The sequence below is a fragment of the Oncorhynchus tshawytscha genome, linkage group LG11 (genome assembly GCF_018296145.1).
Source record: "Oncorhynchus tshawytscha isolate Ot180627B linkage group LG11, Otsh_v2.0, whole genome shotgun sequence".
In the NCBI taxonomy this organism is placed as follows: domain Eukaryota; kingdom Metazoa; phylum Chordata; class Actinopteri; order Salmoniformes; family Salmonidae; genus Oncorhynchus; species Oncorhynchus tshawytscha.
Window position 1 is genome coordinate 55,776,137 of NC_056439.1, and position 14,958 is coordinate 55,791,094.

At 44.1% G+C, this 14,958-nt stretch overlaps 1 protein-coding gene across 1 annotated transcript in view; it reads right to left on the reverse strand.

The window, feature by feature from the left end:
* Positions 1 to 1,994: 1,994 nt before the first annotated feature.
* LOC112236362 (attractin) overlaps positions 1,995 to 14,958 on the reverse strand; it is a 210,999-nt gene continuing 198,035 nt past the window's right edge. The window contains 4 exon segments of the mRNA XM_042330405.1: positions 1,995 to 3,300; positions 6,543 to 6,563; positions 6,566 to 6,656; positions 13,189 to 13,296. Of these exon segments, the coding sequence (XP_042186339.1) occupies positions 3,176 to 3,300; positions 6,543 to 6,563; positions 6,566 to 6,656; positions 13,189 to 13,296 (345 nt within the window). The 3' untranslated portion in view covers positions 1,995 to 3,175.

A 14,958-nucleotide genomic window follows, 5' to 3' on the forward strand; every position in this document is an offset into this window, starting at 1 on the left:
TAGGTGTCTGGTTAGACTGTAAACTCTCCTTCCAGACTCACATTAAGCATCTCCTATCCAACATTAAATCTAGAATCGGGTTCCTATTTCGCAACAAAGTATCCTTCCCTCACGCTGCCAAACATACCTTCGTAAAACTGACTATACTACTGATCCAGCGATGTCATTTACAAAATAGCCTCCAACACTCTACTCAGCAAACTGGATGCAGTCTATCACAGTGCCATCCGTTTTGTCACCAAAGCCCCATACACTACCCACCACTGCAACCTGTATGCTCTCGTTGCCTGGCCCTCGCTTCATATTCGTCGCCAAACCCACTGGCTCCAGGTCATCTATAAGTCTGTGCTTGGTAAAGCCCCGCCTTATCTCAGCTCACTGGTCACCATAGCAGCACCCACCCGTAGTACACGATCCAGCAGGTATATTTCACTGGTTACCCCCAAAGCCTATTCCTCCTTTGACCGCCTTTCCTTCCAGTTCTCTGCTGCCAATGACTGGAAAAAAATGGCAAAAATCAATGAAGTTGGAGACTCATATCTCCCTCATTAACTTTAAGCATCAGCTGTCAGAGCAGCTCACAGATCCATTGCACCTGTACATAGCCCATCCAACTACCTCATCCCCATATTGTTATATATTTTTTTCTCTTCTGCACCCCAGTATCTCTACTTGCACATTCATCTTCTGCACATCTATCATTCCAGTGTTTAATTGCTAAATTGTAATTACTTCGCTACGGCCTATTTATTGCCCTACCTCCCTAATCTTACCTCATTTGCAGACACTGTATATAGACTTTTCTATTGTGTTATTGACTGTATGTTTGTTTATTCCATGTGTAACTCTGTGTTGTTGTTTGTGTCGTGCTGCTTTGCTTTATCTTGGCCAGGTCGCAGTTGTAAACGAGAACTTGTTCTCAACTGGCCTACCTGGTTAAATAAAGGTGAAAAAAAATGCTAACGTTAGCCCTGCTAGACTGCTAACGTTAGCCCTGCTAGACTGCTAACGTTAGCCCTGCTAGACTGCCAACGTTAGCCCTGCTAGACTGCCAACGTTAGCCCTGCTAGACTGCCAACGTTAGCCCTGCTAGACTGCCAACGTTAGCCCTGCTAGACTGCTAACGTTAGCCCTGCTAGACTGCTAACGTCAGCCCTACTAGACCGCTACCATTAGCCCTACTAGACCGCTACCATTAGCCCTACTAGACCGCTAACGTTAGCCCTGCTAGACCGCTAACATTAGCCCTGCTAGACCGCTAACGTTAGTCCTACTAGACTGCTAACGTTAGCCCTACTAGACTGCTAACGTTAGCCCTACTAGACTGCTAACGTTAGCCCTACTAGACTGCTAACGTTAGCCCTACTAGACTGCTAACGTTAGCCCTACTAGACTGCTAACGTTAGCCCTACTAGACTGCTAACGTTAGCCCTACTAGACTGCTAACGTTAGCCCTACTAGACTGCTAACGTTAGCCCTACTAGACTGCTAACGTTAGCCCTACTAGACTGCTAACGTTAGCCCTACTAGACTGCTAACGTTAGCCCTACTAGACTGCTAACGTTACATTAGCCCTGAATGAGTCAGCCAGTTACTATCAACACCTAGCTTACTGCTACATTAAAGTAAACAACAGGCTGTTATACAGAGAGCTGGGGACTAAGTAGCCTGAGTGCCACATCTGTTTGTGCTCTTGCCAACTCCATTGCTGTCATTGTCAAGACAGACAAACAGACTGGCACTCAGGCTGGGGACTAACTGATATAACTGGTGAGGTGTAGAAACAAACTAAATGTGACAGCTATCTGGTAGTAGAAAGCATACCAAGTAGGATGACTGGTAGTTGATCAGACAGTCTAGCAGACAGACAGACAGACAGACTGGTAGTTAATCAGACAGACAGACAGACCAAGTAGAATGACTAGTAGTTGATCAGACAGACAGACAGACAGACAGACAGACAGACAGACAGACAGACAGACAGACCAATTGGAATGACTGGTAGTTGATGAGACAGACAGACAGACAGACAGACAGACAGACAGACAGACAGACAGACAGACAGACAGACAGACAGACAGACAGACCAAGTAGAATGACTGGTAGTTGATCAGACCGTCTAACAGACAGACAGACAGCATACCAAGTAGAATGACTGGTAGTTGATCAGACAGTCTAACAGACAGACAGACAGACAGCATACCAAGGAGAATGACTGGTAGTTGATCAGGCAGACAGACAGCATACCAAGTAGGATGACTGATAGTTGATCAGACAGTCTAGCAGACAGACAGCATACCAAGTAGGATGACTGATAGTTGATCAGACAGTCTAGCAGACAGACAGACAGACAGCATACCAAGTAGAATGACTGGTAGTTGACCAGACAGTCTACGAAACAGACAGAATACCAAGTAGAATGACTGGTAGTTGATCAGACAGACAGACAGACAGACAGACAGACAGACAGACAGACAGACAGACAGACAGACAGACAGACAGACAAGCATACCAAGTAGATTGACTGGTAGTTGATCAGACAGTCTAACAGACAGACAGACAGCATACCAAGTAGATTGACTGGTAGTTGATCAGACAGTCTAACAGACAGACAGACAGACAAGCATACCAAGTAGATTGACTGGTAGTTGATCAGACAGTCTAACAGACAGACAGACAGACAAGCATACCAAGTAGATTGACTGGTAGTTGATCAGACAGTCTAACAGACAGACAGACAGACAGCATACCAAGTAGATTGACTGGTAGTTGATCAGACAGTCTAACAGACAGACAGACAGACAGCATACCAAGCAGATTGACTGGTAGTTGATCAGACAATAGACAGCGATCAAGCTTCTCCTTTACTCTGACCAGGTGGTAGAGGACTAATACAAGTATTTTTTTCTTCCCCCTAAGTTCCACATGTCTGTCAGCCAGGTGTGGTTCCCCAGGTGGAGCAGGTGTCCGTTGGGAAGCTGCAAGGTGTGACTGTCCATCAGACATCCCTCTCCCGCTCCCCTCCTCCTCTCAGCAGGTATGCAGTTCCCCCCAGGAAACCCCCTGCCTCTCTCTCTCTTCATCCCTCCCTCCAGTCCGGGGGTGTAGTCTCTGGGGCAGGGGGAGGGGTTAGGGTGGAGCAGGGTGGGGTCCAGGACCGTGGCAGGGGGTATGGTCAGATACAGGTGGAGGGCTGTGCAGAGGGGTGTTGCTTCCTGTTCCTCAGACCACATGACTTCTCCTTGTAACCAAGACACATCTGCTGAGACACATCCACCAGGGCCGAGGCCACCGTTAGACCTACACAGAGACAGGAAGTGATATATTAGTAACAGGAAGTGATGTATTAGTTTGTCACTAAACAATATGGGCCTTAGGATACAGTGTTGAATTCAGGGGATGGTTGCGATTTAAACTAATAGAATATGATGTATTAAACCACTCTGAGGTTTGAAAGACTAATTATATAGATTCATATATGATTAGTGTTCATTATATAGATTTATCTGATTAGTGTTTAGTATATAGAGAAACATAGTCTATTAACATAGTTCTATGTCAGAATTAGATAAACATAGTCTATTAACATAGTTCCACGTCAGAATGTTTAGATAAACATACAGTCTATTAACATAGTTCTACGTCAGTGTTCAGATAAACAGTCTATTAACATAGTTCTACGTCAGTGTTCAGATAAACATAGTCTATTACCATAGTTCTACGTCAATGTTAATAGACTGTTTATCTGAACACTGATGTAGAACTATGTTAATAGACTGTTTATCTGAACACTCTGACGTAGAACTATGGTAATAGACTGTTTATCTGAACACTCTGATGTAGAACTATGTTAATAGACAGTTCTATGTCAGAGTGTTCAGATAAACAGTCTATTAACATAGTTCTACGTCAGTGTTCAGAGAAACAGTCTACTAACATAGTTTTACGTCAGTGTTCAGATAAACAGTCTATTAACATTGTTTATCTGAACACTGACGTAGAACTATGTTAATAGACTGTTTATCTGAACACTGACGTAGAACTATGTTAATAGACTGTTTATCTGAACACTGATGTAGAACTATGTTAATAGACTGTTTATCTGAACACTGACGTAGAACTGTCTATTAACATAGTTCTACGTCAGTGTTCAGATAAACAATGTTAATAGACTATGTTTATCTGAAAACTCTGACGTAGAACTATGTTAATAGACTGTTTATCTGAACACTGATGTAGAACTATGTTAATAGACTGTTTATCTGAACACTGACGTAGAACTATGTTAATAGACTGTTTATCTGAACACTGACGTAGAACTGTCTATTACCATAGTTCTACGTCAGAGTGTTCAGATAAACAGTCTATTTACATAGTTCTATGTCAGTGTTCAGATAAACAGTCTATTGTCAGAGTGTTCAGATAAACATAGTCTATTACCATAGTTCTACGTCAGTGTTCAGATAAACAGTCTATTAACATAGTTCTACGTCAGAGTGTTTAGATAAACAGTCTATTAACATAGTTCTACGTCAGAGTGTTCAGATAAACAGTCTATTAACATAGTTCTACGTCAGTGTTCAGATAAACAGTCTATTACCATAGTTCTATGTCAGAGTGTTCAGATAAACAGTCTATTAACATAGTTCTACGTCAGAGTGTTCAGAATTAAAGCATTTTAATCCGGTCCAGATGCTAATCACAGCTAATCTCACATCCTCCTATACAGAAACGTATATACTGTATTCTATACCATCTATTGCATCTTGCCTATGCCGCTCTGTCATTGCTCATCTATATATTTATTTGTATACTTTCTTATTCCATTCCTTTACTTAGATTTGCATTCATTAAGTAGTTGTGGAATAGTTAGATTACTTGTTAGATATTACTGCATTGTCGGAGCTAGAAGCACAAGCATTTCGCTACACTGGCATTAACATCTGCTAACCATGTGGCCAATAACATCTGCTAACCATGTGTATGTGACCAATAACATCTGCTAACAATGTGACCAATAACATCTGCTAACCATGTGCATGTGACCAATAGCATTTGATATGAAACACAAAATTACCATAGCCGGGGCTAAAGTGCTAACAGAAGAATGGTTGGAGGCTGAAGGAGGTTTGTGACAGCAGGGCTGTTGATGGTCAGAACACGATGTGATGGCAGGACTGTTGATGGTCAGAACATGACGTGATGGCAGGGCTGTTGATGGTCAGAACACGATGTGATGGCAGGGCTGTTGATGGTCAGAACACGATGTGATGGCAGGGCTGTTGATGGTCAGAACATGATGTGATGGCAGGGCTGTTGATGGTCAGAACACGATGTGATGGCAGGGCTGTTGATGGTCAGAACATGATGTGATGGCAGGGCTGTTGATGGTCAGAACATGATGATGTGACAGCAGGGCTGTTGATGGTCAGAACACGATGTGATGGCAGGGCTGTTGATGGTCAGAACACGATGTGATGGCAGGGCTGTTGATGGTCAGAACATGATGATGTGACAGCAGGGCTGTTGATGGTCAGAAAATTATGTGATGGCAGGGGTGTTGATGGTCAGAACATGATGATGTGACAGCAGGGCTGTTGATGGTCAGAAAATTATGTGATGGCAGGGCTGTTGATGGTCAGAACATGATGATGTGACAGCAGGGCTGTTGATGGTCAGAACATGATGATGTGATGGCAGGGCTGTTGATGGTAGGAAACAGGATGTGATGGCAGGGCTGTTGATGGTCAGAACATGATGATGTGACGGCAGGGCTGTTGATGGTCAGAACATGATGTGATGGCAGGGCTGTTGATGGTCAGAACATGATGTGACAGCAGGGCTGTTGATGGTCAGAACATGACGTGATGGCAGGGCTGTTGATGGGCAGAACATGATGTGACAGCAGGGCTGTTGATGGTCAGAACATGACGTGATGGCAGGGCTGTTGATGGGCAGAACATGATGTGACAGCAGGGCTGTTGATGGTCAGAACATGATGTGATGGCAGGGCTGTTGATGGTCAGAACATGACGTGATGGCAGGGCTGTTGATGGTCAGAACATGACGTGATGGCAGGGCTGTTGATGGTCAGAACATGGTGATGTGATGGCAGGGCTGTTGATGGTCAGAACATGACGTGATGGCAGGGCTGTTGATGGTCAGAACATGACGTGATGGCAGGGCTGTTGATGGTCAGAACATGATGATGTGATGGCAGGGCTGTTGATGGTCAGAACATGACGTGATGGCAGGGCTGTTGATGGTCAGAACATGATGATGTGACAGCTGGGATGTTGCTGGTCAGAACATGATAAATGACATGTTGTGTAAAGGCCTGAAAAAGAACCTCGGGGAGGAGGCCGCCTCTGTGAGCTCCAGATGGAAGGTTTTGTTATGACAGAGTGACAATTTAATTAATAAAAGACCTAAAGCTGAGAGAGGGGGAGGGATAAGGAGAGAGAGGGGGAGAGCGAAGGGGGAGAGGGAGAGAGAGGGGTGGGGGGAGAGTGAGTGAGCAGGGGGTCATCCCTCTATCTTACCAGACTGACCGGGTGGGGGATGCCCCCGGTGCCTCTGGGTAAACGGACGAAGATGGAGAGGACAGCAGCCTTGTTCCCAAAACACGGCTCCATGGCGATGGGCTTGGGCACCGTCTGGACAGGAAAGAGAGACATCAGGTAAGACGTTAGAGATACAATTTCCATTGTTTTTAATTCTCTGTGTCATATCAACAGTCCTGCTGGGCGTGACAAGGAGTTGGCTAAAGAGCAGAAACAGACTGGCAGTCAGGATAACCAGCTGAATGCTCCTGTACACTTTACTGCAACAATTCATCAGAGCTCTCGAGTCAGACAGGCACAGTGGATTGCAGTGTTAAGACAGTTAACACTCTAGCCTCACCCAACAGAGAACAATCTCTCTCTTCCTCCTCGACAGCCCTTCTCACCATCTCTCTCTAACAATCTCTCTATCAATCTCTATTCTGCTGTCCCCTCTATTCTGCTTTCTTCTTTATCCTTCTCTCTCTTCTTCGTCTATCTATCTATCTCGCTCTCTTTTCTCTATCCCACACACGTGCACACGGACACATACCTCTCTTTCCAAGAGGGAACCCACACATAGGCTGTATCCCAATCAACAAGAGGGAACCCACACATATGCTGTATCCCAATCAACAAGAGGGAACCCACACATAGGCCGTATCCCAATCAACAAGAGGGAACCCACACATAGGCCGTATCCCAATCAACAAGAGGGAACCCACACATAGGCCGTATCCCAATCAACAAGAGGGAACCCACACATAGGCCGTATCCCAATCAACAAGAGGGAACCCACACATAGGCTGTATCCCAATCAACAAGAGGGAACCCACACATAGGCCGTATCCCAATCAACAAGGATGCTGTATTTCTAGGCAGGACGTCACAGTTGGCATGTCCCAATTCCAAGTTCCTTTAAAATGGGCAGCATCCCATGAATCCTTCGCCGAGCAGGCTATACCATGACATCTTAATGGTGGACAGAACTGACTTGGGAGAACATTTTCCAAAAGAATAAGGAATAACTTCGACAAATGTAAGTATAACGTTTATTTATTCACCAAATTATGTAAAAATATTCAACAAATTACTTTCATAAGAATTTTATTTTTCAAATGTTGAGTAACTGTTGTTTATCAGCCCGTTGTCACACTAGCTAGCTAACATTAACGTTAGTAGGTGATCTCGTCCTGCATATCAGTTGTTTAGAGATGTCACGTTCTGACCTTTATTTCCTTTGTTTTGTATTTATTTAGTATGGTCAGGGTGTGAGTTGGGGTGGGCAGTCTGTTTGTTTTTCTATGATTTGGGGATTTGTATGTTTCGGCCTAGTATTATTCTCAATCAGAGGCAGGTGTCATTAGTTCTCTCTGATTGAGAATCATACTTAGGTAGCCTGGGTTTCACTGTGTGTTTGTGGGTGTTTGTTTCCGTGTCTGTTGTTCACCACACGGTACTGTTTTGGGTTTCGTTCGTTCCACGTTTATTGTTTTTTTTTGTATTCAGTTGTTCATGTGTAGTATTTCTTATTAAAAGAACCATGGACACTTACCACGCTGCATATTGGTCCTCCGATCCTTCTCTACTCTTCGGAAGAAGAGGAGGAAATCCCTTACAAGAGATTAACAACTAAACTAAATGCGCCTAATCGTAGATTCAGCAAAGTGTAAATTGTGAAGACCTGGACAGTTTTTAAATCAGGAATTGGTAAACTCACTAGCCAGCTAAAGACATGTAGCAAATAGTTTTTTCCCCCCCATTTGTTTTTCTGGGACTGAAGTGGACAACTGATTGTCTTTCACTCCATTGCATTGGCTTGGCGGAGAAAACAGCCCGACTCGTTTGGAGGTAAGACATTTTAACAACATCTGATGAAAAATGTAGAAAATGCAGCCAGCTGTGGTTCCTGTTCAATCCAGGCTTGCTAGCCAGCCAAGTGATTTGTGCATTCTGTTGTTGAGTCTGTTTGGCTGCTTTACCGTAGTAGCAGTGTCTGTTTAGCGACTTCAGCTTGTCACGTTCCCTTCGCCGTTGTGTTTGGCGTTATTTGTTCAAGTTAGATGATTATTATGGTTATTCAATCTTACTGTAAACAACTGAACCAGCCTAAAATATGCAAAACTGGTAACAAAACCCATGAATAAAGGTTGTTGTGGCTTCAGCAATCTGAAGCAGCTCTGAAATTTCAGCAGTGAAGGTACATTTTTCCTCCTTGTCTCTGCTTGAAGGAAATGTCCTCCTGACACCCTGCAGATGTAAAGGAGGTGTTGGGAACCAGGATAATAACTAAATCCCTGGATTTTATACCCAACAAAAATAGAAACGAAACATGCTAACAATTTCAACATTTTGCTGAGTTACAGTTCATATAAGGAAGTCAGTCAATTGAAATAAAAGGATTAGGTCCCTGATCTATGCATGTGTAAATCATCTGGAAAGATGTGTCGGCATCGAGTCTCTGTCTCTGACCTCCTGCTCTACAGCAGAGTCTCACAACTCAATCGCTGGTTGAAAACTGTTATTTGCCCCTTCCAAAAGATAGAATTTGTAGATAATTGGCCCCCTTTCTGGGACTCACCCACAAACAGGACCAAGCCTGGCCTGCTGAGGAGTGACGGACTCCATCCTAGCTGTAGGGGCGCTCTCATCTTATCTACCAACATAGACAGGGCTCTAACTCCTCTAGCTCCAAAATGAGATAGGGTGCAGGACAGGCTGCCACTAGCACAGTCAGTGTAGTCAGCTCAGCTATCCTCATTGAGACCGTGTCTGTGCCTTGATCTAAGTTGGGAAAAACTAAACATTGTGGTGTTTGCCTTAGCAATCTCACTAGGATAAAGATTATTGAAAGAGATCGTGACAAGTAGTCAGCTCAGCTATCCCCATTGAGACTATGTCTGGGCCTCGATCTAGGTTGGGCAAAACTAAACATGGTGGTGTTCATTTTAGCAATCTCACTGGAATAACGACCACCTTCATTCCTCCTTCATTCCTCAAAATAGGGCTACTTAATGTTAGATCCCTCACTTCCAAGGCAGTCAGAGCCAATGAACTAAACACAGATCATAATATTGATGTGACTGGCCTGACTGAAACGTGGCTCAGGCCTGATGAATTTACTGTGTTAAAATGGCCTCTCCTCCTGGTTACACTAGTGAGCATATCCCCTGTGCATCCTGCAAAGGCGGAGGTGTTGCTAACATTTATGATACCAAATTTCAATTTGAAACCCCAAAAAATACTGCGTTTTCATCTTTTGAGCTTCTAGTCATGAAATCTATGTAGCCTACTCAATCACTTTTTATAGCTACTGTTTACAGGCCTCCTGGGCCATATACAGCATTCCTCACTGAGTTCCCTGAATTCCTATCGGACACTGTAGTCATGGCAGATAAAGTCACCAAAAATGTGAATATTAATATTCACATGGACAAATCCCTAAACCCACTCCAAAAGGCTTTCGGAGTCATCATCAACTCAGTGGGTTTTGTCCAACATGTCTCCGGACCTACTCACTGTCACAGTCATACTCTGGACCTAGTTTTGTACCATGGAATAAATGTTGTGGATCTACATGTTTTTCCTTATAATCCTGGACTATCGAACCACCATTTTATTACGTTTGCAATCATAACAAATAATCTGCTCAGACCCCAACCAAGGATCATCAAAAGCCATGCTATAAATTCTCGGACAACCCAAAGATTTCTAGATGCCCTTCCAGACTCCCTCCACCTACCCAAGGACAAAAATCGGCTAACCACCTAACTGAGGAACTTAATTTAACCTTGCGTAATACCCTAGATGCAGTCGCACCCCTAAAAACAAAAACAAAAAACATTTGTTACAAGAAATTTGCTTCTGGAAAATACCTGAGCCCTGAAGCTTCCAGAAAATTGGAAGGGAAATGGCGTCACACCAAACTGGAAGTCTTCCGACTAGCTTGGAAAGACATTACCGTTCAGTACCGAAGAGCCCTCACTGCTGCACGATCATCCTATTTTTCCAACCTAATTCAGAATAATCTATTTGTTATACTGTCGCCAAGCTAACTAAACTAAAAAGCAGCATTCATCACTTCAGTAGTGATAAATTCATGAACTTCGTTGATAACATCATGATCAATAGAAAGCAAATTACGGACTCCTCTTTGAATCTGCTCAGTTGTCCAGGACATCTATGGAGACACTCAAGGTTTTTAAATCCTGTAATTCTTGACACATTCATAAAAATAGTCAGTAATAAAGCCCCTTGAAGAATCCAAACCTTGACTGGGAAAATGTAAAAAAAACTACAAATCGGCCTATATCAAATCTCCCATTCCTCTCTGTTGCCCATCAACTCACTGTCTTCCTGAAGACAATGTATATGAAACGCTTCATTCTGGTTTTTGACCCCATCATAGCACTGAAACTGCACTCGTGTTGGTAAATTACATTTTAATGACGTCAGACCAAGGCTCTGCATCTGTCCTCGTGCTCCTAGACCTTAGTGCTGCTTTTGATACAATCAATCAACACATTCTTCTGGAGAGATTAGGAACCTTAATTGGTCTACACGGACAAGTTCTTGCCTGGTTTAGATCTTATCTGTCGGAAAGATATCAGTTTGTCTCTGTGGATGGTCTGTCCTCTCACAAATTAATTGTGCGGCATTCCTCAAGGTTCCGTTTTAGGGCCACTATTGTTTTCACTATATATTCTACCTCTTTGTGATGTCATTCAGGAAACACAATGTCAACTTTCACTGCTATGCGGATGACACACAGCTGTACATTTCGATGAAACATTGTGACTACCCAAAATTACCTTCTCTGGAAGCCTGTGTTTCAGACATAAGGAAGTGGATGGCGGAAATTCTCTACTTTTAAACTCGGACGAAACAGAGATGCTTGTTCTAGGTCCCAAGAAACAAAGAGATCTTCTGTTGGATCTGACAATTCATCTTGATGGTTGTGCAGTCGTCTCAAATAAAACTGTGAAGGACCTCGGTGTTACCCTGGACCCTGATCTCTCTTTCGACGAACATTTCAAGGACAGCCATTTTCCATATTCATAACATTGTAAAAATCTGAAATCTTCTGTCCATAAATGATGCAGAAAAGTTACTCCATGCTTTTGTCGCTTCTAGATTAGCCTACTGAAATGCTCTACTTTCCGGCTACCCGAATAAAGCACAAAATAAACTTCAGTTAGCGCTAAACACGGCTGCTAGGATCTTGACTAGAACAAAAAAATGTGATCATATTACTCCACTGCTAGCCTCTCTACACTGGGTTCCTGTAAAGGCAAGGCTGATTTCAAGGTTTTACTGCTGACCTTCAAAGCATTACATGGGCTTGCTCCTACCTATCTCTCTGATTTGGTCCTGCCGTACATACCTACAGGTACGCTACGGTCACAAGACGCAGGCCTCCTTACTGTCCCTAGAATTTCTAAGCAAACAGCTGGAGGAAGGGCTTTTTCCTATAGAGCTCCATTTTTATGGAACTGTCTGCCTATTCATGTGAGAGACACAGACTCGGTCTCAACCTTTAAGTCTTTACTGAAGACTCATCTCTTCAGTAGGTCCTATGATTGAGTGTAGTCTGGCCCAGGAGTGTGAACGTGAATGGAAAGGCACTGGAGCAATGAACCGCACTTGCTGTCTCTGCCTGGCCGGCCCCCCTCTCTCCACTGGGATTCTCTGCCTCTAACCCTATTACAGGGGCTGAGTCACTGGCTTACTAGGGCTCTTTCATACCGTCCCTAGGAGGGGTGTGTCACTTGAGTGGGTTGAGTCACTGATGTGATCTTCCTGTCTGGGTTGGCACCCTCCCTAAGGTTCATGGGAGGGGGAGATCTTCGTGGGCTATAATCAGCCTTGTCTCAGGGTAGTAAATTTGTGGTTTGAAGATATCCTTCTAGAGGTTTGGGGCTGTGCTTTGGGGTTATATCCTGCCTGGTTGGCCCTGTCCGGGGGTATCGTCGGATGGGGCCACAGTGTCTCCCGACCCCTCCTGTCTCAGCCTCCAGTATTTATGCTGCAGTAGTTTGTTATATCTGGAGTATTTCTCATGTCTTATCCGGTGTCCTGTGTGAATTTAAGTATGCTCCCTCTAATTCTCTCTCTGCTCCTTGGGGACCTGAACCCTTGGGACTATGCCTCAGGACTACCTGGCATGATGACTCCTTGCTGTCCACCTGGTCATGCTGCTGCTCCAGTTTCAACTGTTCTGCCTTCGGCTATGGAACCCTGACCTGTTCACCGGACGTGCTACCTTGTCCCGGACCTGCTGTTTTCGAACTCTCTAGAGACAGCAGGACCGGTAGAGATACTCTGAATGATCGGCTATGAAAAGCTAACTGACATTTACTCCTGAGGTGCCGACCTGTTGCACCCTCTACAACCACTGTGATTATTATTATTTGACCCTGCTGGTCATCTATGAACATTTGAACATCTTGGCCATGTACTGTTATAATCTCTACCCGGCACAGCCAGAAGAACATCTACTCTATCAAAATAAAGTGTTACTGATAGGAACACTCAATGGAAGAACTGACGATGATGAAAACATTCCCCCATTGCTGACACCACAGCTCTGAGGACAAGTGGCTTGGGGGAAGGGGATTGGCTGACGGGACAGTGATGTCACACTCACCTTGATGTTTCCACCAATTAGGTCCGGCGGCTCCTCGTCCATTTCCAAGGCAACATTGATGGTGGCGAACGGCCGGCTAGCCATCTGCTGCATCTCACGGAGGAGTTGCTGAGGGGAAGAAGAGGATGAGGAGGAAGGTCAGTGAGGAAGAACGAGGACAGCCCATTTTGGCACACTCAAAAAACACATTGTGCATCCGAATTCCAAATATAGCTCACTACATAGGGTATATAGCACACTACACAGGGCATAAGGCGCACTACAGATGGTAAAGATCACACTAAATAGGGCATATAGCGCACTACAGATGGTAAAGATCACACTAAATAGGGCATATAGCGCACTACAGATGGTACAGATCACACTAAATAGAGCATATAGCGCACTACAGATGGTACAGATCACACTAAATAGGGCATATAGCGCACTACAGATGGTACAGATCACACTAAATAGGGCATATAGCGCTGTCATGACGTTGCCCGCTTTGGGTACAGCGAACACCATCCACCCGCTCTCTGCTCCATTCAACTGCTGTGGTCAGTGAGGTCGTAAATTCCTGGGTAGAAGACCTTGCCTCATGGCCACACAGTATAAGAGACAGAGTGGATTTTCATAGAGAACAAAGGAATTCCTTCCACCTCACAGAACTTGAGGTCCGAACAACGTTTACGTGGAGAAGGTAGAAAAGATGGGTGAAGAATCCAGCTACGAACTGGTCCGTTTGTTACAACTTGGGGAAGCTCATGAGAGACTGTATGGCCACATTAACATAACGCTGTTTATATAATAGCCTCAGATATGAGGTTTACATCTAATTGTTGTATAAGATGAATGAGTGAGGATGATACTGTTTGTAAAATTGTGTAATGTGATTTTGGACTGTTTAATGAAGGAAACTCCAATTCCCTTTTGAGTTGAACTAAATCAGAGGACCGCCCATGAGCCCAGTTAGGGTCAGGCATACTGGGACAGCCCCTATTCTGCATCTTCCCCAATATTTGGAACCAAGGACTGATCACCCCAATCCACAAAAGTGGAGACAAATTTGACCCCAATAACTACCGTGGAATATGTGTCAACAGTAACCTTGGGAAAATCCTCTGCATTATTATTAACAGCAGACTCGTACATTTCCTCAATGAAAACAATGTACTGAGCAAATGTCAAATTGGCTTTTTACCAAATTACCGTACAACAGACCATGTATTCACCCTGCACACCCTAATTGACAACCAAACAAACCAAAACAAAGGCAAAGTCTTCTCATGCTTTGTTGATTTCAAAAAAGCCTTCGACTCAATCTGGCATGAGGGTCTGCTATACAAACTGATGGAAAGTGGTGTTGGGGGTAAAACATACGACATTATAAAATCCATGTACACAAACAACAAGTGTGCGGTTAAAATTGGCAAAAACACACACATTTCTTCACACAGGGTCGTGGGGTTAGACAGGGATGCAGCTTAAGCCCCACCCTCTTCAACATATATATCAACGAATTGGCGCGGGCACTAGAAGAGTCTGCAGCACCCGGCCTCCCCTGCTAGAATCCGAAGTCAAATGTCTGCTGTTTGCTGATGATCTGGTGCTTCTGTCACCAACCAAGGAGGGCCTACAGCAGCACCTAGATCTTATGCACAGATTCTGTCAGACCTGGGCCCTGACAGTAAATCTCAGTAAGACCAAAATAATGGTGTTCCAAAAAGGTCCAGTCACCAGGACCACAAATACAAATTCCATCTAGACACTGTTGCCCTAGAGCACACA